This window comes from Fringilla coelebs (genome assembly GCF_963513975.1).
Source record: "Fringilla coelebs genome assembly, chromosome: 2".
NCBI classification, from domain to species: Eukaryota; Metazoa; Chordata; class Aves; order Passeriformes; family Fringillidae; genus Fringilla; species Fringilla coelebs.
This window is the reverse complement of record NC_140029.1, coordinates 89577498-89603097: the sequence shown is the minus strand read 5'-3', so window position 1 is coordinate 89603097 and position 25600 is coordinate 89577498. Positions and strand designations below refer to the sequence as shown.

Sequence of the window (25600 nt, the reverse complement as noted above, 5' to 3'; positions counted from 1 at the left end):
GAAGCTGCCCTGAGGCACTGCAATGTTTTTGCAGTCACTGCACTGTGTTTTATTCTCAGTAGGCCTGAGAGGGGAAAGGGGAGAGTTACAGGTCCTGTGTTTCAATTTGGTTCCCAAAAACCCTGCAAGATTTTCTGATTTGAGTAAAAATAATTAATGAGTCTGGAGTGACTGGGATTGTTTATCCTGCACACCCACTCCTATTCCCTGGCTCTCTCACCCTCATCTGTCTACGTCTATCCCTTGCTGCCTGCCTCTCTCTGTCTCTCCATCCCCTACGTGCTGTTTGCAAAGCTTTGCTAAATCCTGACTCATCGCAGCTCTGGGTCACATGCTGTTGTCCCGGCCCTATCAGGGGCGTCTCCATCCTGCTGCTGCCGCCACCGTTGGCTTAGAGGACACATCATCTCCCCTTGAGGTCCTGCATCCCTCCTCAGCTTCGTCCTCTCTCCTTTCTACCAGCACTTTCTCAATTTTTCGTCCACCCCTGCCCTAGGAAGGTAAGTGTCTCCCTACGGCCAGCACACCCCTCACTGCGTGCATGTTTCTGCTGCCCACCTTGTGCCCTCCAAACCCCGCAGGCACTTTGGGGTCCCTGCGGAGAAGGACCACGGTGAGCGGCATTAACAACTCAACTCCTCTCACTTCCTCCCCCTGCTCCTCCCACCTTGTCTCCTCACCCCCATCCTTCTGACTTTTCTTTCATATTTTAATTCCAGGTACTCCCTTCTTCCCAAGCCCCCCCCTTTCCCCTCCCGGCAATCATCATTTCAGACGTGAACCCAGGAATTGCAGGAGTGGGGGGGGGGGGAACCAACGAGGATAGGTGCTGCTCCCAAGGGCACTGTCGGGAGGTGCTGCGGGATGGAGCTTTCCCCGGGGGAGGGGTGGTAGTGGGGAGAAGGCAGCGCTCAGTCTGGGCACGGCTGGTGAAAGGATCCAGCCCCAGAGCGGACCAGCCGCCCCCCCAGTCTCCCGAGGTGTTGACATAAACACGGGCGCTCAGGGAGATGGGGGAGGGAGGGAGAAGAGGGGATGTTTTCCTGTTTGCACAGCCCCACACCACAGGGGAGGGGGAGAGCAGGGAGAGGAGGTGACAGTCAGGCGAGCAATAGCTGCATCAGTCACGACACTGCAGCAGTGCGGGCTTCCTGGGAGCAGTGCCCAGCCCGGGGGAATCGCAGTAGCACTCGGGACTGGTGGCCGTGCCTTGGGGGAAAGGTCTCCACCGTGCTGGTCCGGCAGGGACGGGGAATTGCTGCCAGAGGCAGCTCCACAGGAAGGCATTGCAGCAGCACCAGCCTCTCAGCGTACGCTGCCCAGCCCCTCTTCACGGGGGCTGCACAACCTCCTCTCTCTTCCTGGATGTGGTCAGTGGCTTCCCAGCTACGGCTCCATCCCAATCCCTTATCCCAGCTTATCCGCCTCTGACCTCCTTTCAGGCCAGTGCAGCTGATAGCAGGGATTTCAGGGTGGTTCTGTTCAAAAGAGAGCAAATGCAGGGGACATGGGGCAGCAACACAAGAGGAGAAAAGGCTTTAAAGGACTACAAGGGAGAGAAAATCATGTAGGTGATGGGGTGGGGCAGGCAAGGCTGGATTTGGGCTTGTCATTTGGCTTCCTTGGATCTGGCTCCAAGAGGGGCAGGTGGATGTGGCCACAGGGATGTGACCAGGGGCTACGTGACTGGATAAGCAGAGAGCTACAGCATCTGGCACGGGTGTGCTGTCAAAGATGACTTTAAGCGGGGTCCTGTCCCTCTGTACCCCATGGAGGCTGTTGAGGCACAGCCAGGACACTGCTACAAAGGAAGCTCACGGCTGGCTGCGCCGGCACGACTCTGGAGGAAGTTCCTGTGGCGTGTGCCAGATGGCGTGAGGAGCACTGCCAAAGCGGCTGATGGGGGATCCCAGCCCAGATGGACATGGTGGAGGGCCCTGTGCAAGTTCCAGAGAGGAGCCGCTGACTGTGACTCCCCACACGAGAAGCTCTGGCTGAAACTTCAGAGCAGCAGCACGATTTCCTCACACCCTTGTGATTTCCACCCACCCGGGGCGGTGGTGTCGGGCGCTGGCTCCGGCTTCCCCATCCTGCTTCTCAGCTCCTCTCAGTGCTGGGGTGTGCTGGTTCAAGCTCATTTTTCCCTGCCCTGGTGCTGAGGCCTTGTGCTGGCTGTACCCCTGCTCACACACACCATGGGGACGTCCTGGCTGGGGCTCTGTGGCTACTCTGGCCTCTGCCAGCCCTGCTCAGAGCTGAGGGAATCATCTGTGGGAGCCAGGGGAGGAAAACTTGGCAGCGCTGGGAGCCTGGGGGGACACAAGCCTCATTGCAGCACCCCAGCATAGCACAGCCCCACAGCCAGGGGAAAGAGAAAGTGGCGTGAGGAGCTGATTTGGAACCCCTGGAGAGCAAACTGCAGCAAGAGAAGCTCTTTCAAACAGCCATCATTACCCACCAGCATGTTTTCTACTTCAGGTTTAACCAGGTGCCCCAAAATGCTAAGCTTCCTCACTGCCCCCCTCACCCAACAGAGATCCAGCCCAGTCTCATCTGCTTCCCTACCTCAGGAGCAGAGCGAAGGGTTGGCAGCTGGGCCAGGTGCCCCCTCCCTTCAGAGCCCTCTTTGCCACGTCTGAGGTGCCATGGCCTTCAGCAAGATGGCTCCTCAGGCTGCCAGGCTCCATGCTCCTGCTGCCTTGGCACAGCCTGGCTCCGCAACTCACGGGGACACTGACACTGAGCAGGCACTCGGCAGGGGGAACATGGCTGGGGTCTGGGACAGCCAGGCTGGGACGGCTCCCCTGCCGTGGGCTGGGCAGGGGCTGGGGGTCCCCCCTGGCTGGCTGCCCCCTGCCCTGCCCATCACGCTCGGCTGGCTCCCATCCGCTGCACAGGGACACAGCAGCCGCTTGCTGTCTGGCCTGGCAGGCGCCGTCCTCGCCTCCCGGCAAGGGGACAGGAGATGCCAGGAGCTGCTGCTCCGTCCTTGACACTGGAGCCAGGGGCACCTCCCCACTGTGCCAGCTGATCCCTCCCTCTCTGCTGCCCGTGGCACCCTCCCCATCCCTCCCATCCAGGCTTGTGTCGGGCGCTGTGCTGTGATGCGGGGAGAGGCAGAGTGCTCCTAGCTTGTCAGCTGCAGCAGAGGGACAGGGCAAATTCAAACAGATAGCCAGTTCTTGGAAAAATGTTCATAGATTCCTGTAGTCTGGGTGAATGTGTACATTTCCTGGGGAAAATAGTTTTAGCCCAAATTTCTAAGGTCACTTTTCCTTGAATTCCCTTCTCTCTGTCAGTCTAGACATAGAAGGGGTGAGCACCACATCCTGGAGCCTCTCAGAGCTGAACGTATCCTGTTCTCTCCTCTCCACAGACTCACCATGGCAGTTGAGAGGATCCATGCCCGTGAGATCCTGGACTCCCGTGGGAACCCCACCGTTGAGGTGGACCTCTACACGCATAAAGGTATGTGGGTGAGATAAGAGATGGAGGGTAAGCCCTGCCCACCCCGGCAGAGCTGGTGCTGTGCAGCAACCTGGCACGCCAAGAGCATGGAGGGTCCTCACGGGTGAGCGCCAGCAGATAAGTCAGGGGAAGAGGCAGAGACCAAAACTCTGCTCATGGCTCTGCTTGTGCCTGTGCTCAGCAACTCTGCACATGTGCTGGGCAAACCATGACAAGACAGCTGGCTGTCCTGCATGTGACTTGAGCCACAAGCCTGCCCATAGCAAGGACAGAAGGTCTTTTTATCATAAATGTCTGCACCTTCTCATCGTACTCCTGCTGCAGCTGTGCTTTTAGTAGATGTTTGGTAGCACATCCATGGCCATGCTCATGGCAGGGGTAAAGCTTTGTTCCTGTGATCACTGTGCTGCTGTGTCCATGTGTGGGGCTCAGCTGGAGGAGCTGCATTTGCATGGAGCCCAAAACCACTTGGGCTGAGGGGTGAGGAACAGTGAGGAACATGCCAGAGCAGGCATGCAACCATCGTCTTCCTTCTTCGGTGAGGCAGAAACCTCAGTCTGAGGGGGAGGAAGCTGAGGGTGGCTGTGAGTCAGGCTGCTTCTCGAACTAGGAGGAGGGCTGAGGAACTTCCACCCATTACACACAGTTCTGGGATCAGTGTGAATCTCTGGGTGCTTGACATCCAAGTTCCTCAGCCTGGAAGCCCTGGTGCCATTTATTTCTGCCACTGAGGTGCTCCACCTCTAGGGAGACCAGCCACGAGCAGCCAGCCAGTGAGGCCATCCATTTGCACAAGCAGTTGCTGCATCCTTTCCTATGAAAGCAGGCAGAAGCAGGTGCATGAGGGTTTTTCCTCTTCGTCCTCTGCTTGTGTCACACCCCTCTTTTGCTGTTTCCTAGGCATGTTTCGAGCAGCCGTCCCCAGTGGAGCCTCCACTGGTATCTACGAAGCGCTGGAGCTGCGAGACAATGACAAGTCACGCTTCCTTGGAAAAGGTGGGGAGATGCCTGCTCCACAGCTCATCCTCGGGGCTGCCTGTGTGTGGGGCTCTGCTGGAGGGTACTGCCCACCCACTGGTGTGACACGGGTGTGTCCCACTGCCCTCAGGGGGACCACAGAGGCACAGACCTAGCGTAAAGTGAAAGATCAGGCCTCGATCTTCCTTTGCTGTCTCCCTCTCTCAGTCTCTCTATTGGTCCTCTCCCTCCCTCTTTCCACTCTTCTCTCTGCCTCACTCTCTCTCTCTCTCTCTCTCTCTCTTTCGTTCTCTGCCTCTTCCCTTCTTTAGGGGTCCTGCAGGCCGTGGATCATATCAACAGCACTGTCGCCCCAGCTCTCGTGGGCTCTGTAAGGATTTCTCTTTGTTCTCCCTTGTCCAACGCTTACTCTGGTCCGTCTCTGTCCCCTGATCTCTGTCTCTGCCTCTCTTCATCTCACTGGGTTAACAGACACAGCGATGCTCTCTGTGAACCTGGGCACACCCCTCCTGCCCTCCATGCCTGTGTGTGTCCACAGCAATCTTTTCTCTGGGAGGAAAGGATTTAACTCTTCCTGGTCCACCGCAGCACCTGTGCAGCCTAACTAGTCCCCTCGGTGCTCCCTGTAGAGCTCACCCCCTCTTTCAGCTGTGCTCCCCCTCAAGCACTGAATCACATCCACATGTCTGTGGCCTCATCCTGGTATGATGAGCAATGGTTGTACCGTGCAGGGTCTGGCACAGCTTGCAGAGCAGCGGTGTCACATCTGCAGCCTGTTTACACCTGAAGACCTGGAGCCTGCTTTGAGGAGAGCTGAGCCAAAGCCACATATTACACACCATGTAGCCCATGGCTGGCTCTGGCAGAGAGCCCAGTTCTCTCAGCCCCTGAAAAATACCCAGCGTGGTGGAGGGCTGCCTGTGTTGGGTCTAATCTTGCTCTCCACCACACTCCTGGGGATGGCTCCATCCAGTCTACATTCGCTTGCTTGAGGTTGAGCATGTTCTGTTGTTCTGCCTAGCTTCTGTGTGACCACAGCACCACAAAGCTCCCTGGAAGCTGCCAAAAGGCTGGGTAACCCCCCAGGGGCGTCCTGTGTCCCCAGCAATGCGTGGGCTTGCCTGGGCTGCTGCTGACCCCCTCTCCACCATGGGTACTTCCACACTGCACTGCAACAACACCATCCGGGTCACCTAACCTGACTAAATACCACAGCATCAGTTTCCAGAGCTTTGTGTGTATATGTTCCCCCACAAGCTGAAAAGGTCCTTTTACCCCCAGCTTCTCCATCAACGCCTCCTCTCCCGCACACCAGAGCCAGCAGCTCTTCCAATCATCCCCTTCTGAGGAGCTGTTTCTTTCTTGCAGGGCCTCTCTGTTGTGGATCAAGAGAAGATAGACAATCTGATGCTTGAGATGGATGGCACAGAGAACAAATGTAATTAATTCCTCTTTCTGGCTGGAAAATTACGAGCATGGGAGGCTGCGGGGCTGGAGTGGGGAGCACTGCCCAAGCTGTGATGGGCCCAAGGCTGGGCTGGCAAGGGCACCCACCCGCTGGGCAGGATGTTGCCACCTGAAAAATCAATCTCCTCCTTTGTCCACAGCCAAGTTTGGCGCCAACGCTATCCTGGGAGTTTCGCTGGCCGTGTGCAAGGCGGGAGCTGCAGAGAAGGATGTGCCCCTGTACCGGCACATCGCTGACCTGGCCGGCAACTCCGACCTCATCCTTCCTGTGCCAGTAAGACTCCTCCGTCCCTGACATCCACCTTCAGAAACTCCATAAGTGTTGTTTCCAAAAGAAACTTCAGAGGTATTGGGAGGTAGATAAGGAAGGGATATGGGATTGAAGCATCAGCTGAGTGCACTGCAGTTGTCAGGGAAGCAAACCAAGGTCAAGTTTCAATGGGAAAACAGGAGCCTGAGGAGGATACAGGAGAGGTTGTGGTGGGGGGCTGACTGAAGATCTCAGCACAAGAAGCAGAGGGCATCATGTGAACCCTCTGGGGCACAGTTCAAAACAGGGGTGTATGGGTCTCCACACCAGGGGGAACCTGCCTTGAGAAGCTCTTTCACAAAGGGAGTTGTGGATGCTAAAATTTTCTCAGGGTCAAGAAGAAAGGTGCAGAGAGACTGACAGCATCGTTGATAAACACGTACAGATAAACAGAGCATAGATAAACACACAGAACTCAGGAGATCTCTGAGAGGGAAACAGGTGGGAAAATCCTCCCTAACCATGTGGTTTGAGCCACTGCTGAAGGGAAGACTCCAGGCTTATGTGTCTTTGGTCTGATGGTTGAAGCTGATGTGCTTATGTTGCCCTGTGGGATGTGGCATGTACAGGCATGGTGACACATCTGAGAGCCACCTCTCAGGGGTGCCAAGACCGGTTCCTTCAGCTCTGACTCTCTTATGGACTCTTCCAGGCTTTCAATGTGATCAATGGAGGTTCCCACGCTGGCAACAAACTGGCCATGCAGGAGTTCATGATCCTGCCGGTGGGAGCCGAAAGCTTCCGCGATGCCATGCGCATCGGGGCTGAAGTCTATCACAACCTCAAGAGCGTCATCAAGGAGAAGTATGGCAAAGATGCTACCAATGTGGGTGATGAGGGAGGCTTTGCTCCCAACATCCTGGAAAATAGCGAAGGTGAGAGCCCTACAGAGATGGGGTACTCCTGCCTGCAATGCCATGGGTCCCTATGCCCAGCTCACAGCATTCCCCTGGACTGATTCAACAGATGATGCCTAAATGACATTGACCTCCTGTGTTAGGGAATGTTTCTAAGCTCTTTCTCCTTGGGGTGGCCTTGGTCTGTCACAGCCTCTCCATACAAACCTTTTATGCGTGCACACGCTTTTACAAGGCCTTCCACAAACTTTGAGCTGTGGAATCACATTTTAATTCCTCCTTGTCCCTTTGGACACAGCCCCTATAGCTCCTTGGCATGTTTCTGTTGTGTTCTGGGCTTCCTTCTACTTCTCCATCACACCACCAGACTCTCAGTGGCTCTAGGGTCCTTCCCAAGGGAGGCTCCCACCAAAAGGCAGAGCTCTCTGCATGGGCTGCTTCTCCTGACTGCGCTTCTCCCCTCAGCTCTGGAGCTGCTCAAGGAAGCCATTGACAAGGCGGGCTACACAGACAAGATCGTCATCGGCATGGATGTGGCAGCCTCCGAGTTCTACCGCGATGGCAAATATGACCTGGACTTCAAGTCCCCAGACGACCCAAGCCGCTACATTTCTGGAGATGAGCTGGGAGACCTCTACCAAAGCTTTGTGCGGGATTACCCAGGTGAGCTGCTGTGCAGGGTCGCAGGGAATCAGCGCTGGTGCTGCACACCGACCAGGCACAAACCCTCTGTGTTTTAGTGGTGGGAAGGGAGGCAGCTTTGACTCGTGCCTCTCCGGTTGTCCTTTCAGTGGTCTCCATTGAGGATCCCTTCGACCAGGATGACTGGGAGGCCTGGTCTAAGTTCACCGCCAATGTGGGGATTCAGATAGTGGGAGATGACCTGACAGTGACAAACCCCAAGCGCATCGAGCGGGCTGTTGAAGAGAAAGCCTGCAACTGCCTCCTGCTCAAAGTCAACCAGATTGGATCTGTCACAGAGGCCATCCAAGCGTGAGTCCAGCCTGCTGCCCTTGTTGTCCTGTGAATGGGTTGGTGATGAACCACAGCCAGCTGTCACACCATGCACTGGGTGAACAGACTTGTGTCTCTACCAAAGTGTAGGATGCTAAGAGTGGGAGCAGAGTGTGCCTGAATCTTACCCTATGCAGGTGGTAGTTGTAGGAACAGGAGCTACTGACTGCATTTGTCACTCCTTGCAGTTGCAAGTTGGCCCAGGAGAATGGATGGGGTGTGATGGTGAGCCACCGGTCTGGGGAGACCGAAGACACCTTCATTGCTGATCTGGTTGTAGGACTGTGCACCGGACAGGTAGGTGAAACCCAGGCTGTGCACAGGCCTGGAGGAAAGCAAAGGGGGTGTCAGAATCCCCTGCTCTGCCCTGAGAAACTGGTACGAGTCATAACAGTGTCTTACAGTGTTTGCTTTGGGGAATGCTTTACAGATAAAGACGGGTGCTCCCTGCAGGTCTGAACGCCTGGCTAAATACAACCAGCTCATGAGGTAAGGAGCTTCAGGGGTGGGAATGCAGAAGAGAGAATAGGGGAGTGACCAATTGGGTGGGAGAAGCTGAAAGCCCGAGGGTGGATGGGGCTTGTGGGTGAAATGTTACAAAGACAAGGCACAGAGATGACAGTAGGGTCCCGGGGAGGCCTCTGGGGCAGACTCCTTTCCTCCTCCTTGGCATGAGGGCGCAGCCCTGCAGTCACAGCAGCTGGCAGGAGCTGAGCTCCCAGGCACATGTCAGCTTCCTGCTAGTGAGCTGCCTCTCCAGTGCCCCAGTGCCTCCAATGCTCCCTCACTGCAAGGGCCTGATGTGTGCTGTGTCTCTCCCGCAGGATTGAGGAAGAGCTTGGTGACGAAGCACGCTTCGCCGGACACAACTTTCGCAACCCAAGTGTTCTTTGAACATTGTCCCCAGGGCACAGCCACCCTGCTGCTCTTTCCCACCTCACAGACTCTGAACCCCCCTTTCCCTCCACTGCTCCCTTTTTTGCTCTTTCTCCCCACTCTGTCACCTGGTTTCCTCTCACCTCGAAACCCCTCGAGTTCAGGTGTCCCCGGCTAGATGTACCCAGGTGAAGGATGAGAGAGCGGCCTACACCCTGTCCCTTGCTGTGGGGCCACAAGCATCCCTGGACCCAGGCATTGTGTGTCTCTGTTGTTTGTGCAGGGCCACGCCCGGGCCGCTCCGCTGGCGTGCCAGACCACGGGAGCGTGTGCCCGGCGTGTCCCCTGGTGCCGAAGCATGTGCGGTGACCATCCGTGCGCCGGCCGCCGCGCTCGGGCACGGCCGCGTCCGGCCGGGCGCCGCCCGCGCTCGCCCTCGTTGTGCATGTGTGTAGGTGTGCGTCCGTGTCCCGGCCTGCGGCGTCCCCGCGCCCCAGGCTCGGTGTGTCCGCACTGAGCCCCGGCAGTGTCGTGTTGGGCTGTGCTGTGTTGGGCTGTGCTTGCCGGCAGCTTGGTGTTGAAGTGCGCTGCTGTCCCAGCCTGGGTGTGCGTGTGCGTGCTGCCAGCCTGCGGCTCGGCACACGGTACTGCGGGGCAGTAGATTAAAGCACATCCGTGAACAAACCCACGCTCTCATCTGCTTCTTGTGACCTTTCTCTCTCTGTTCCCTTCCCTCTTGCACTCCTTCACCCTCGTCTCTGCCCATGATGTCTGCTTCACCTTCTGGACAGCCCCTGCTCAGCTGAGCAACAAACTACAGATCCCTAAACTCTATTAAAATGTGTTTCACACCTGAGTTGCCTGACTTGGCCTGATGTTTATCTCTAGTTGCCAGTGGTGGGGAAGTGGGGACGTTTTGCCACCAGAGCAGGAGATGCTCACACAGAAAGGTAACAAAAAAAAGGCAGAGGGGACTGGCAAGGGGAAGAAAAGGCCCAGCTACTCTCACCTGCTTTCACAGCTTTGTCCCACAGTCAGACTGCTCTGTTGGCCACCAGCTGGGAAGAACCAAAGGGAAGGCATGTGTGATGCCTTGCCCCTGTCATCTTCACCAAACCGTGTTGCATGAAGACCCGCTGTCCACTGATGTCAAAGCCTCAGGGTAGGCCCCTGGCCGTCTGTCTGCTGGACTCAGATGGTGGACAGAAATGGCAAGTCTTTGAGAGAGAAACCGCTGGTAGTCCTTCCCCAAAAGGGGTTTGTAGAGCAGTGACTGGAGGTGTAGGTGGGATGGGTAGTCTCTCTCAGCTCCATCTTTTTTCACAGGGGCAACTCAGCAGCACTTGGGGAGAGCTGTCCGTGCTCCAGCCAGTGCCCCAGCAGGCTGGGTGCCAGCAAATCCCAGCGCTTGCTCAACAAACAGCTTTGTTCTGGACTGACTCAGAGGAAGGTGGGGGGTTGGGGGTTGCTACTGTGAGAAATACAACTGGAGAATAAATGATAAAACCACCTTGCCCACCATTATATTCATGTCAGTAGCCCTACTGCGTTCTTGGGCACGCTCAGCTCCTGCCCCACCTCCCTACAGAAAGTTTCCAGACCCTTGCTTAACTCTTGTCTGAGTTTGTTTCTGAGGTTGCTCAGCAAGTCCCAATCCCCCTTGACTGTGTCCTAACGCAGACTTTAAAATCCAAAGACAAAACTTTAAAACACTGGCATTTCACTGCTGATCCTTTACTAAACAGCACAGATTAAGGACAAAGTCCAAGAAGGGAAGACAAAGACTTTGGCACACATGCCCAGAACAGAGCAGAGGGTGGGAGGGAGAATGTGAGGCTAGAGACAGGATTGGTTTCCAGGGCATCACCAGCGCACACCACGCACATCCCAGCGGCAGGGAAGAGCTTGCGGCCCGGCTGCAGCCCGGCTCTCTCGCCCGTGCTCTCTGGGAGCTGTAGTCCGGTGCCGCCGGAGAAGGCTCCGCTCCATCTTCCCCCGCCCCCGCGTCCCCCTCGGCGGCATCGGCGCCCCGCGGGTCCTGTGGGCCCCCCAGCGCCCGTCCCCGCGGTTCTGTCTCCCGCAAAAGCAGTTCTGTGCGTGACAGCGCCGTTTTCCTGAAGGAATGTGCATTTTGGGTACCGCCAGTGGGCTGTCTTTTCCCGTTGTACACCTCACTGCTCCTTTGTTTTAGATACTGGGGTTTTGTGAACAGTATGGCTACTGCTTAGCAATCAGGGCAGTTTTTTTGGGAAAAAAACCCAACAAAACAACTTTGTTACGTTTCATATTCCCAAGAGCATCACCCCTTCCCCCCCCGCCCCTCCCATTCGTCCTTTTCTGTGCAAGGAAGGCAATTAAGTGCCCAAGGTAGCTGGCGTTGCCCATTTAAATGCAGCCGGGCTGCAACAGCAGGGAAGTGGTGTGCATGTCCCCACAGTGCGGGAAGAATTTGTCAGGCAAGAGTTCCTGCCAGGGAGGCGTCACCAGGTCCCTGTGTCAGGGAAGGTGCATGGAAGCCCAGAGGGGATGGGAGCACATCCCGCCATGGCAGTACCTCACCTTGGTGCCTTTTCTAAATCAAAAGAGTTCGTCGCTGCTGGCACAATGTACAGAAGGAATACGTGATGCTGGCATCTTTGTTGGGGTCACTGCAAATATTCGTCCTCGTCCAGTGCATCCGAATATGCCTATGCTGCTTTCCCTTTGGCTCAGTGGCCGGGATTTGGATACAGTTTCTTTGTGGCAGGAATGTCCAAGCGCTCGGCTGATCCGGCACCTGAACACTCCTGTGTATGAGCTGATGTCTCCGTCAGATTGCTGTGCTGTAATGTGAATGCAGCCGGAGTGCGAGTAACAGCGCGGGGATGGGCTGGCAATGTGACGCTATCTGTGAATGGAAACATTTGTTGGATTTGCTTTCTTTTACCTCTCAAATCATACTCTGTTTAAATTACATTTGCAGAGCAATGTATAGCTGTTAAAGGGATAATTTAACATTAGCTGCTGCCTCTTCCCCCCTGCCCCCCCCTCCCCAAAGCCTGCAGAATTTTTCTTTTTTTTTCCTAAATACGTGCGTGCACCCATAAATGAGCTGGAAGGGGAGGTGTCGCTGAATTAGGCTTGTTGCAGAGTGCAGAGAAAAGCCTTAATGACGAAGAACAGTGGGATGTTGTCCAACCTTGAGAAACCAATATCTTTCATACAGGAGGCTGTCAGGGACACTGTTTGGATGAACATCTGACAAGAAGACAAAAAATTTGGGTGCTGGGTAATTCCCATGAGGTGCTCTGCAGCTTAATCGAAAGAAGAGTATTTGTCTCTGCTGCTGGAAGACTAAATACAGACAGCTTGGACAGGTTGGCAGGAGGACATTATGAAGCTCTCTCTCTAGGCAAAAATCAGCGTATTAGAGCATTGTGTATCTGGGTGTGGAAGCAGCTATAACTTGCTTCCTTATTCCTTCCGTCAAGGAGAGTACTATATGCTGTGTCAAAAGGGAAGTGGGGCTCCATGTGTTTTTACAGTAAGAGTTTCACAGGAAGATACAGATGAGATGTTTGGAGGTCTAGACTTCAAACCCCTGCTAACAGCAGGGCTAGCTCCTGACCTATATGAAGCTGCTTGGGGCCTTGGCCAGGCAGTTTCTAACCATCTCAAGGTGAGGAGATTCCCCAGCCCCTCCTGAAACCTGTGTCAGTGCTGAACTACCTTTAGGGAGGAGGTTTTCCCTTTATCTAGTCACAATTTCCCTTCTTGCAAATTTCATAGGCATTTCACTGTGTATCTGTCAGAAGAATCTGGCTCCCACTTCTCTGTAGCCCTCCACACCGAAGGGGAAAAGAAAAAGCCAAAGAGTAATTGGTTACCTCCTAACTTTTCTTTACTCCAGGCTGAAAGAAACAGCTCTTTCAGCCTCCCCTTGTGTGCCACGAGCTCCAGCACCTACCTTATCTCATTCCCTCCCCCGCAGGACTATCAGCACCTCTGTTGTGCTGTATTTCCCTAAGAAGGCTACATCCCAGCCAGGGCCTCTCCTTTTGCAGGCAGCTGTTTGTCCCTGGTAGAACTGGAAAGCAGTGGGATGGTGTGGCTGGAGAGGTGGTGTGTCCTATCTCCCTAATCCGAGGGAGGATCAGCTACACCGCAGGAAGTTTGGCTCCCGGCTGGCTCACAGACTCCCCAGGTCATATATCCATCCTGAAGAGACACAGCTATAATGCTCTTGGTTTGCCAAGACCTTCAAACTGTTGATTTCAAAGGTGAGATAATTTTATTTCCCACGTTCTGCAGACAGCCCACCTTGGTCTTGCTGCAGGAGCTCGCACAAACACTCATGGTTCTCTTGTTGATTTTCCACCTATGCTTACCACTCTGAAACAGAGCAGTGTGGCTTGACCTAGCAGCAATTTGGCTGTGAGCATTTATAAGTGGAGAAAAGGAATGGTTGCCCTGGTCCTGCTTCTCTTTTGAATCACCTCTGATGTCTCTTCATAAAGTAAGAGCATAGGCCATCTTTGGCTGGCTTCTTGGAATAAACCCAAGCCTAGTAAGATTTTCATAAGGTATTGGAGTCTCTGCCTCTTCACTTATTGAAATAACAAATGACACTAAAAATCTTGATAATAAATTTAATATTTAAGTCAAGCTTTTGAACTGAAGCAACTGACCTGGTTATGGAAGATGATGACATGAAAACTACTTGGGGCTTGACACTGTGGTTATATAAACTTGGTGTCACATGTTGCTCATCCAGATCTCAGCAATACCAACCTCTGTAGCTGCCACAGAGGCTTTTCCTCAAACCACAAACCTTGGGGATCTGGGTATTTTGTTTAGCATCCAGAGAACAAGGATCTTGACAAGATCTTCCTCCTTTATGAATCATCACTCTGGCCTCTAAGGGTCACACACACTGTGACTCGGGACGCAAGGCTGTCAGCTCCTAAAGGCGACAGTTTGAAGCAGCCGTGACAACTGCAAACGCCACCACCTCAACAGCAATAATAATGTTCTGTCTTCTTGTCTGGGGCTCAGCTTCGTGAGGCAGTTTGTGGAGCAGGTAATGCTTACCCCTGGGCTTGGGATCCACAGGGTGTTCTCTTCCACACAGCACTTCTCCAAAACAGGATGGTGAAATGTTTTGGACTGACCACACAAAACCCAGTGAGCATTTTTGCAAACATTAGCCATAGACTTTTCAATCCCCCATGGCAGGTATGGGAACCAGAGAGTCCTAGGGAACCACAGCACTTCAGGATTACGGCTGGCAGGGCAGAGGCTCCCTGTGAGGGGCAGGACAAAGAGGCAGGCTGGGGAGAAGGGTGGCTGTGAGAATGAATGAGAGCTAGAGACATGAAGCATGCTGATGTTGTGCAACAGGGTGCTGCATGCCAGTGGGGCTGGCTTGGGAATGAGAGGCACCAAGAGCAATTCTGTGTCCAGGATAAATAGCGAGGCCCCGAAATGGCAATGTACCCCTGGGAAGTGGGTGTGGGAGCCATCAGCTTTAGAAGGAACATTGCTCTTAATGATTTTTAAAGCCTTGGGGTGAATAGCACTGCTGGAACCCCCCACGAGGAGAGGACCACATCTGTATTCAGTGCCGAGTTTGGACGCCGTACAGTAAATAGTGCTCGGAGCCATGTAACGGACAATGAGAATTGCGGAATAAAAGCCCATGGAGAGCACGCCATCCAGCCTGCTCACTGAGAGGTCCTGCCGAGGAAATATTTTGGGATTATGCTTGAAGGCCAGCAGAGTGAAACTTGCCCATCTGCACACTAAGGCTCCCTTATTTAAACATACAGCCGTGTTCATGTCTGTGAGACACAGCTCCAGATTCGCCCCCACGATTGCCGTGCCTTCTGCAGCTAAAGGAGGCAGGAAGGGCAGCACTTGTGGCACCTCCTCGGCCCCCAGCCCGCGCTCCGCTGGCCGTGCTCCCGCAGCAGGCAGCGGCTGGAGCTGGATTAGCCCCTTGGCGGGCTGGCCGGGTGACAGAGCCGGCGGGCTCCCCCCTTCCTTCCCAAAGCCCTTCCTTCAACAGCAGCTTTTCCAAAATGGCCATCGACGCCATGAACTTGGCCGGCGAGGGGAGGCAGCCGCGTTTCTGAGCAGCCGTGGGGGAATGTTTCACGTTTCTACGGCTGAGCCCCGCCGCTCCCCCGCACCGCGCGGCCGCGGGAGGCGGCGGGGGGGGCGATGTGGCGCCGCTCGGGCGAGGCCCGCGCCAGCCGGATCCCGCATCCCGCCGCTGCCGCGGCCGCGCCGTGCGCGAGTGAGCCGGGGGGGCCCCGCACGCCGCCGCCGCCGCCGCGTGTGTGTGCGTGTGCCGGGGGGCCGCAGCCCGGTGCGGGCAGTGCGGAGCGGCCCCCGCACGAGGCTCGCGCTCCCTTTGTGCCGTTGCCTGGCAACCGGGCGGGGGATGGGAAGCGGGATCGGGGGGGATGGATGCGCGCGCGGCCGCACGCCGATGAGCGCCCGTCGGGCGGCCGCCGCCCCCGCCCCCCGGGAGGCCCCGCCGCAGCCCGGGCCGGCCGCCACCCCCCCGCAGCCCTCCGTCGCCCCGGGCCCGTCCTGCCAAAAACGCCCCTCCGGGCTCTCTCTCCCCCACTTTGCCCGGCCTTTGTGCCGGCGCCGGGGGCCCAGCGGTGCGGGGCGCGGCCGCGGCCGGGGCGGGGGCCGGGCCGGTTGCTCGCCCCGCGCCCGCTCCTCCTCCTCCCCCGTCCCGCGCTGCCCACGGGTGGGTTGGAGGGTGTGGGGCGTGTGGGGTGTTTCGCGGGGAGGGGCGGCGGCGAGCGCGGAGCAGAGGGGCGGGGGAGGGGGCTCGTTCTGGGCCCTTCGGAAATGGGAGGTGGCTAAGGCGGGCAGCGGTGGGAGCGATGGGAGGGCGGCGGGGCGCAGGCGGAGGCGCCTGAGCGCGGCGGGAGAGGGGGCGACACAGCCGCGGGGCGGGGGGGCCCCGCTCCCCGCCGCACCCCCCCCTCCCGGAGCCGCTGTCCCTGCCACCGACCGGTTATTCCGGAGCCGCGAGAGGAAACGAGGGAGCGCGGAAAAGGAGGAGGGAGGAAAGGGGAAAAAAAAAAAAAAAAAAAAAAAAGAAGGGGGGGCAGCGTTTAAATCCCTGCCCCCCGCTCCTCGCCGCCTCCATTCCTCCCTTCATTCGACCTCCCCTCAGGAGCCGCCGGTGAGTCCCTCGCCCGCTCCCAGCCGCTCCCGCCCCGCTTGTCATTGTCGCCCACTCTCTGCATTCTTTCGCGGCTGGATTTTAGCCCTCCGGTCCGTCTGTCGGGATGGGGAGCGAGGCGGCGCGGGGGGGGAAGCACCAAAGTTGGGGGGGGCAGGAGGGGTGAGAGTGCGATTAACCCCCGCGGCGCTGGGGAAGGGTCCCCGGCGATCCCTGCCCCGGCGTGGATGCGGTGAGGGGCCGGGAAGGAGCCGGGACAGCGCCGCGGGGCACGGGGGCTCGGCGGGGCGGGGGTCCCGAACGCGGCTGGGGGCTCTCCGGCATCGCCGGGGGGCGCTGCCCGCCCGGGGCTCGCCGCCCGCCCGGGCTGGGCTGCGCTGGACGGCGGCGCAGCGCCTTCCCTCCGGAGCGGGGGGCGGGGGTCGCGCGGGGCTCCGCGCCCGCCGCGGGGGTCCCGGGGCGGGGACACCCCCCGCCGCGCGCCCGGCGTGACGTCAGCGCCCGCGGAGCCCCCCCTTCCCTGCGGCGGGAAGTTCGGCGGGGGCAGGGGCGCGCGGGGCCCGGGGGGCGCGGGCGGGCGGGAGTTGCGAGTTTGCGGCCCGGCGCCGTGCGGGGAGGAGGGCGGCACAGCGCTGGAGGGGACCGACTCCCGCCCCGCCTGCCTTCGGGTGGGGGCCTCGCATTGTCCCCGCTTCCCCAGGTGCGGCCGGGGAGCGGGCAGGAGGAGCTGGGAATAACGTTTCCATCGGGGAACCGAGAAGAGTGTCGACTCCCCCCGCCGTGGCTGCAGCGGGCACGGGTGGGATTTACCCCTTGCCGCTTCCCCCTCCTCTGGCACGCCAGGGTGCCGCCTGGGGACCGGGGCGCTGGCGAGACCCCGTACGGCTGGGTGGCATCGGGGTGGCGGCTGCGCTCCTCTTGAACCGGACGAGATCGCTCGGTGTGTCCGGCCGGTTGTCCGTTTGTTCTTCAGGGTTCCTGAAGAAGTGGCATCTGGGTTTCCCACGTTGCCCTTTTGGCTATGCCATTGAGCCGGTGGCCGTTCTGTCTTGCTGGCTTGTGCTGGCCTGTGGCCGGCTCGGCTGCTGTTGCCCAGCGAATTGCCGGCTGTATTTTGCCGAGTGGCCGCTGTGCTGTTGAAGTGGCAGCCATTTGGTCACCGTGGCATTACTTTGCACGCCGCCTTTGCTCGCCGTGGAGTTGTGCCTCGATAGCTATTGTACGTTCCCGAAGTTGCTTTCCAGATGGGCAGTGTCTTTCCTTGCGTTTGCCTCAGTGCTGTGGTTGCCTTGAGTTCCGCAGCCGATTCCTCATTTGCCAGTATGGCTACTATAAGAATTTGTAGGGCTTTTGTCTGCAGGGTCTGTTTTTTGCTGGGCTGTGCCTTGAGAAGCAGCATGTCCTTACCGAGCTCGGCACCCGAATCTGTTGTCATTATTTCTGGTTGTACTGGGTGGATTGCATAGGAGCCCCTATGCTTTCCAGCCTTAAAAAAGTGAGGAGAAAGTAGTGGGCCATTATCCCAAGGTGTGTAGCAGGAGAGCGAAGGAGAAGTTGGAAATGCCATTCATTTTGTGTCCACCTGAGTGCTGGAGAATGGTTACACACCCTTCAGGTGTGTGCTGCCTAAAGCTGCAGAGTTCAGCCCTGACCTCCCCCTAGAGAATCCCACAGCTGTCTGAGTTGAAAGCTGGACTCTCTTTTCTTCTAAGCCCGAGGGTGTTGTGAATCACAGCTGTGCTGCACACACATTCCCGAGGGGCTGGAGCTCCACCGTCATTACCCATGGATGGGACACTTGCAAATGTGAATGATCAAATTGTTCATTTGGAATTATTCTCGTTCTCTCTTGTCCTGTTTCTTGGCCAAGTTGTGTCTGTCATCAGTGATGGCCCAACCAATCATTTGTGTGTTTCCCCAACTTCTTAGGAATGACCTGATCTTTGAAACCAGACTTTCCCAGTTATGATTCGTGATGGAGCTTTTCAAGTATGGCCAAAGAGTGAACTTGTAGCACCACGGTTCTTTTGGAAATTATAAAAAACCTCCAAACATTTGAAAATTAAATGTGCAGTGAATCTTAATGAACAAGATGAACAGGTTTAACTTGCTGCAGTGACCTGCCTTTACCTCTCTTCGTATGCATTTGCCTCCTCCCCTGGGTTTTGTACCCCTTGGATGCCTCTGAAAGGTTCCTGCATTCTCACCTTTAGGTTTGCCTGAAAAAGGAATTATGATGACGTTTCTTGTGTGTTACTTGTATTCCAAAATGATAATGGTCATGCAAGGAACTGTGATTCTATAGCATGGCGAGATTGCTGTACTAAAAGCAGCCTGATCTGTATTGTTCTTCAAGAGGAGGAGGAGCATCTAGTCCAGTCAGACTAGGTGATCATTGTAGGTCCCTTCCAATTGAAATATTCCGTCCTGATTTTATTTTGTGGGTGAAATGCATCAGGCAGGTTTTTGTCCTCCCAAAGTTCAGCCCCTGTCACTCCTTGTTCACCTTCCCAGTTTGTCCTGGAGCTCTCTCATGTTCATCAGTGTTTTTCTTGGGGATGGAGATGGAGTTGAGAGGAGCAGTCCATGTGGAATACAGAGCCGTGTAGGAGAGGTTTATTTATTTACCAGGTCTGGGGTGTCATAATGTTTGCAAATGCAATCTCTGGAATTGGTCTGTGCACATGTTCAGCTGTGCCCCTCCTTAAATAGCTACCTGAATGTTTGTCCATCTTATATTATTCCTCCTTGTGTAATGCCTTTTCTTCTGAGAACCCGGTTTTCTCTTCTGTCAGACTTTATCTTCCCCAGTTCATTTCTTTCTCCCAATCTCTTTTGGAGAAATAAACTATTTTCCTGCCTTCATTGGATTTTCTGGTCACATTCTTCCTCCATTAGGAGGTGCTTTGGAAGTATGACATATATTTCTTGTGTTTATCACTTTATCTCTTCCATCTGTACTTCTTGAAGACTATGTCTAGTGAAGTACAAAATAGCAGTGCTTTACAAACTTCTTAAAGGCTGAAGGAGAAGGCAACACAAGTTCTGACTGATCAAAAGTGAAGGCATCTCTGAAGAAGTTGTGCTCTTTAACCAAGTGAGCACACCTAGGGTAGGTATTCTCTGCAGAACTAATTCCTGAGGTCTCTGCTGGAGTCTGGTCACAGTGGATGGTTTAACATGAACATGGGATGCTCCCTCTCAGTGCCTTCCCTGACCTCCTGAGGCTCAGCAGTGCCAAGGCATGTGTTGCCAGGCTGGCCAGGCGCATGTCCCACTGCTCTTTGTCACGTTGAGATGAGCACTGGAGAATCTTTCTGTCCTTCCAGTCACGTGTTGGGCAGTGGTGGGCCCACAGCCCTTGTTGTCAGTGAGGTGTGTGTGGGGCATGGTGAAACAGGAGGGGATGTTTCCAGTTCAAGTGGCTTGAGTTTCAGCTCCCAACCAGTCTGGTTTGGGCTTCAGATGTTTGGGGATAAGGATTTGGCCATGTTTTAAGTTTAACAGAAGTCAACTTCATGAGGAAGCAATCCCTCCAGAAGCAGTGCCTAGCTTCCAGCTCTGATAATCCTCCTGCAGAAGTTTCTGACCGTCTGTTTTCTGTGTTTGTTGTGGCAGCAAACACTGATTTGTTGTTGCCTCCTCCTGTAAAAATATCAATGTTTGATTGATCGTTGTGGCAGTATTTTCACCTACAAACCAAAGGCTAACTGCAATATCTTCTCCAGGCAATTTCAGCCAATGTTGGTCTGTCTGGGCTTTGCTGAAGAAGGGGAGCTGGTTGCTCTCAATCTTACTTCATGTCTCTTGCCCTGGTGACATTCTTCATCACAGAGAGTTTAGCTGGAATATTTTAGTCTTGTAGTTCCCTGCTGTACAATGTACTTGGTGATAGCCTGTTTCTTCCACAAGGTCTCTCTGCACTATAGATCACTTAAGTGAAGGTTGCATTTGAGCAACCTTCTTCTGTTTGGACTGTGAATTGGATTTACTATATGTGTGTATATATATATTTATGTGTGTGTGTATATCATAATATATATGGTAGTTTGTATAATATAATATATCTTGTATGAACGATAGTGTTATATAGTTATTAAATTTTATATTGATATATATAGCAGAGTGTATTGGATATAAAGTGTATCTATAGCACAGTATTTTGGATATACTGCTGTTTTTTTTCTTTCAGGCAGTGCAACAGATGAAGTGATTTACCTCAGAATTATTCAGAGTTTGCCAGACACTTAAAGAGGGCCCACCCTCCATGAAGAATAGTTTATCCAGTCATGGTTATCCATCAGGCTTTCCTCAAACCTTGCTAGACCATTGCTTTCAAAGTCCATTTTCACCAGAGCTGGCTAGACCCCATCACCTTTTGGCCAAATTCTATGACTGCTAATGAGTTTAGTATTGAAAAACCTGTTCTCATCAGAACAGAAAATATTAAGAGCATTTATTTTACAATAAAATAAAAGAAAACCTTTGAAAAAGCTGTGATACACTAGATTCCTATGCAAGTTTTTCAAGTGATTGATTTATCCTGCTTTTCAAATTTTGCACCATTCTTCAAATTTTGCATCATTCTGTTTGATTTGTCTAGCTTTATCCATTGGATATGGGGGTCTTTGTTGTGTAGGTTAAAGAGCTGTCAGAAATCTTCGTTTGTAGTGCTCAAAGGCCATCTTCAAGTCTCCTTTTAACATTTTCTCAAGTAAGCTACATTTATGGAGCTTAAGGTTATAAGGGGAGGAGTTAATAACATTTCTCAATTTGTCATCATCCTTTTTGGAGTACACAGGTAAAAATGGCGTGCACTACTCCCATAATTGCCTTACCAATCCTGTGTATAATCAGGTGAAGATCGCCTCTCTTTTCCTGCTTCTGAAGAATATTCCTTTCTCTGTGCACTGGTGGATTTCACTTATTCAAGAAAAGCCTTCTTAGAAGTTTACCAGTGACTCATACCTGCTGTACTGCTGTTCCTCTGCCCATTTCCCTGTCCCTAGTTCTCTTCTTTCCTTCTGGATGTGTCTGTCCATCTTCATCTTGGTCACATGCTTGCCCTTGGCACACATGGCTCTCGTGTTGTCTTTGCTGTCAGTCATGAATCCCTGGAAACAGAGAATCTGAAGGGTGTCCTTTGGGTGCAAAGTCATGGAATCATTAAGGTTGGAAGAGACCTCCAGGATCATCGAGTCCAACCATTAATCTAATAATGTAATTTTCTAATCTTATCTGATCCAATCCAATCCAATCCAATCCAATCCTGTGCCATTTTCCTCTGATACTCCTACAGTTTCCAGCTGTTTTCAGTGGAGGACCTGCCATAGCCAGATATGGTTTCTAGCTATCCAGAAAGTGCCAGTGATTCTCTCTTGAATGAAACTCTCCAGTCTCTCATCAAACATATAGAACCTTCTAGCACCCATGGTGTCCTTTAATTGGAAGTTCTGCAGCTACCTGTTTCAAGAACTACTCTTTTTTTTTTTAGTTGGTTTTGAACTTGTTTCTTTGTAGTGTTGTTTGAGGGTCATCAAATTTGTACTGGAGAAGACAGTAAAAAAATTATTTCCTACTGAACCTCTAATTTTTGTATATGGCTTTATGGTTCCCAGTCACACCCTCACTTCAATAACCTTTTCTGTGGACAGAGATGTCTAACCCACTCATTCGTGCCTCTTCATTGCCCCTTCTGGTTCCTATGGAAGAAGCAGAATTGCACACACATTTCAAGATGTGGGAAAGCCATAGGTTTGTGTGGGGGCATAATGATGTTTTCCTCAGGAAATTCTAGCATGCAGTTTACTTTCTCAATGGCTGCTGGACGCCGAGGTGCCATTTTCATGGATCTGCCTCTTATATCCAAAGGGTATCACTTGTGAGTTGCACTGGTCAGCTCAAAGTCTGGATGCTGGATGTCCCTCTAGCATCCTCCTTTGAGTCTCTGGGCAATCATCCTGTGATGTCCCTGAGTAATTTGCTTTGCATTCTTAGCGAAGGGACGTCTGTGTATCAAAAGAGGGCTGTGACCCTTGGCCCCTAGCAGCTCCACAGGTGAGGTGTGCTCGGGTGTTGCAAATATAGAAGATGCTGCACTTCATACAATAGTGAGCACGGGGAATGTGATGTGTCCTTCCTCTGGATCATGCGTCTGTAGGCTCCATCCCACTTGCAGAAGGCAGAGGCCAGTGTGGTTTTTTTCCCTGATCCACCACTGGTCTCTGCCAGCCTGTATCTCCGAGAGATCTGGAAGCCCTCCTCTGGGGAGACAGAATGATTCTTCTGGGATTTTTAAGTAAATCTGTTACATACTTAACAGGCATTTTACTGTGCCCTCAGGAATTGTTTTACGATTAACATAACCTTCTTTAGTACATCTAACCTTCATTTAGTGAATCAAACTTTATTTTCAGTTGCTTTTGCAAGAATTAATATCTTCTTCTATGCTGTAAATTAAGCTATTGTTAAATGCATGAATATTTTTATTATTTATTACCTTGCTTTAGCTCTGTTATTTCACTCTGTTAATCATAATTTTTTTTTAACAGATACATTTTTATTTGGATGGAGGTTCCAGAATTAGAGCTTTCATACTGAAAATAACATTCTTGCTCCTCATGGTTGTGCAAAATTAAGAAAACAAAACATTAATATAGGCTTAATAAAATGTAAACTAGCTTTATCTCCTAAGACTGCCAGTGCTCTGCACAGTTATTTTTAGTATTCTTATTTGGCACCCTTTCCTGGAGTGTGAGTGTTTTAATTTTTATTTATTATTTTACTGCAGAGAAGGAACGCATAGGTAGCCGGACAAGTGAATTTGTCAACAAGTACATATAGGAAGGATTGAAGCTGTTGCCTCAAGATGAGTCTCTTTTTTGCATGGGAGGTGTTATTTTGGAATCATTTTAGGATATTTTATACAATGATGGACCAGTGTGGCTTGAAAGGGGCCTTAAACATCATCCGGTTCCATCCCTCCTGCCATGGGCAAGGACACCTTCCACTAGACCAGGTTGCTCCTGTTCCCTTGCATCTTGGCCTTAAACACTTCCAGGGTTGGGGCATTCACAGCTTCTCTGGGAAACCTGTTCCTGTGTCTCACTGCCCTCAGAGAAAAGAGTTTCTTCCTTATATTCAATTTAAACCTGCCCTCTTTCAGTTTAAAATCATTGCCCCTTGTCCTGCCACTGCAGGCCCTGGTAAAAATTGTCTCTCTACCTTTCTTATAAACCACCTTTACATGCTTAGAATCTCAGAATCACAGAATCATTAAGGTTGGAAAAGACTTCCAAGATCATCAAGTCCAACCGTTGACCAAACATCACCTCGTCAACTAAGCCGTAGCACTGAGTGCCACGTCCAGTCATTTCTTGAACACTTCCTGGGATGATGGTTCCACTGTTGCCCTGGGTGGCCCATTCCAAGGCTTCACCACCTTTTCACTGTAGAAATTCTTCCTGATGCCCAGCCTGAACCCCCCCTGGCACAGCTTGAGGCCATTTCCTCTCATCCCATTACTTGTTGCCTGGGAGAAGAGGCCGATCCCCACCTGGCTACACCCTCCTTTCAGGGAATTTTACCAGGTCCCTGTCCTTCCTTTGCTGGGACTCCAGAGCTGGATGCAGCACTCCAGCTGGGGTCTTGCCAGAGCAGAGCAAAGGGGCAGAGTTCCCTCCCTACCCTGCTGCCACTGCTATTTTTGATGCAGCTTAGGACATGTTTGGCCTTCTGGGCTGCAAGTGCACATTGTTAGCTCATGCCCAATTTTTTGTCCACCTGTATCGCAAGATTTTTGCCACAGAGCTGCTCCCAGCCTCTTTACTGTGCAGTCTGTAGTGATCCTGGTGATTGCCTTGACCCATGTGCAGGACCTGCACTTCACCTGGTTGAATTTCATGAGTGTCACATGGTTCCCCTCCTCAATCCTGTCAAGGTCCCTCCGGATGGCATCTCTTCCCTTCAGCCTGTCAACCACTTGACTTGGTGTCATCTGCAAGCTTGCAGAGAGTGCACTCAATCCCACCATCTGTGTCACTGATGAATGTATTAAACAGTATTGGTCCCAGATCCTTGGGGGCACCACTGGTTCAAGGTTTCTAGTTTGACATTGAACCGTTGACTGTAACTCTTTGGATGGAGCCATCCATCCAGTTATCAAATATCATGGAGACTGGCTTGGCGACTGTGTCAGCCCTCAGGACCCTGGGATGCATCTCCTTGGGTCCCATGGACTTGTTGATGTTCAGTTTCCTCAGGTGGGCTCAAACCTGGCTTCCAATGATGGGATTGGGAATGTAAATTGGGAGAGTCCATTCAGCTTGTGTACTAAAAGTGTGTGTGATTCACCCTCTGGCACAGTGGAATTTCTGAAAGCATACGTTTACATTTATTGTTAAAATTTATTTTAACACATCATATACTGACCCATTCTATGCTATTATGTTTTGAAGACAGAAGAATCCAGTGAAATTCCAGTATACTGCCAGTATGAAATCAGTGTCTTTATAGAAAATAACAAAAATTGACAGCTTTCATACTGGATTTATATTTTGACCTGTTGAGTAGTAGTCAGAGTTTGCACTTGTGTTGTAGGTGTTTCTGTCTGAGTTTGGCACATAACACTGTGCTGCCAAACCTCGCTGGCAGGGCAGGTCTCAGCCCTTCCTGCCTGTGTCTGATGGCTGCTGGTGGTTGGATGTGCCTGTCCCAGCCCTTGTGGAGGGGTTTGCTGAGGACTGGGAGGTGTGTGCTCTGATCCTAGGGTCTCTGTGTGCAGTGACCTGCATGAGAGTGACCTGCAGGAGTCCTGTTCCTTGATTAATTCACATCCCAGCCTGAGTTCACAGCCCCTGCATCCACCCAGTGTTGTAGTTACTTTGTAGGAGACAGAAAAATGCCTTTGTTTGGAAACTACCTTTCATTTGTGTACCTTCATGTATTTGTTCTTAACAAGATTTACTGAATATAGAAGATTTGCCAGTCGTGCCAATATTCACACCCAGGATAATATTAGCCACAAATGTTTACCATCTTGGTATTCAACCATTTTGGCATCCTAATCCCTTTGCTCACATTTTCCCTTTTACAGTAATGTCACGCTCCAGGTGTGTATCAAAAGACAGTGACATGCAGCCTCAACCCTGATCTGTTTTCTCATTGCTGTCCAACACTGAACATGGTGCCCTTCCTCTTCCTTCCCTCTTTTTCTCCATCATGCCCTATAGTGAAATGCCAGAGTTCAAGCATGAAATCAGGTAATTAGCCATTGGGAAATGGTGTACTTCAGGTTGTCTGATTATAGTATCTGGGACAAAACTTAATGTTTTCAAGATTGTACACAATCTTAAAAACTGATTACATTTCTGGAAAGTTTCCCTTCCTTTTACAAAACTTCCCTTCATTTTACAAAGATTGAGACAGGAGTTAAAAATATTTGGG

The 25600-nt window shown here is 52.8% G+C and overlaps 1 protein-coding gene across 1 annotated transcript; it reads left to right on the top strand.

The window, feature by feature from the left end:
• Positions 1-390: 390 nt before the first annotated feature.
• On the top strand, positions 391-8988 carry ENO2 (enolase 2; the record flags this gene model as incomplete). Its single annotated transcript, XM_084201049.1, has 12 exons — positions 391-500; positions 3377-3468; positions 4369-4464; positions 4758-4816; positions 5815-5884; positions 6054-6187; positions 6876-7098; positions 7546-7743; positions 7872-8073; positions 8283-8391; positions 8525-8583; positions 8919-8988. The coding sequence occupies exons 2-12, from the start codon at positions 3384-3386 to the stop codon at positions 8986-8988; spliced, it is 1305 nt and encodes a 434-aa protein (XP_084057175.1). The 5' UTR covers positions 391-500; positions 3377-3383.
• Between the last annotated feature and the right edge of the window lie 16612 nt (positions 8989-25600).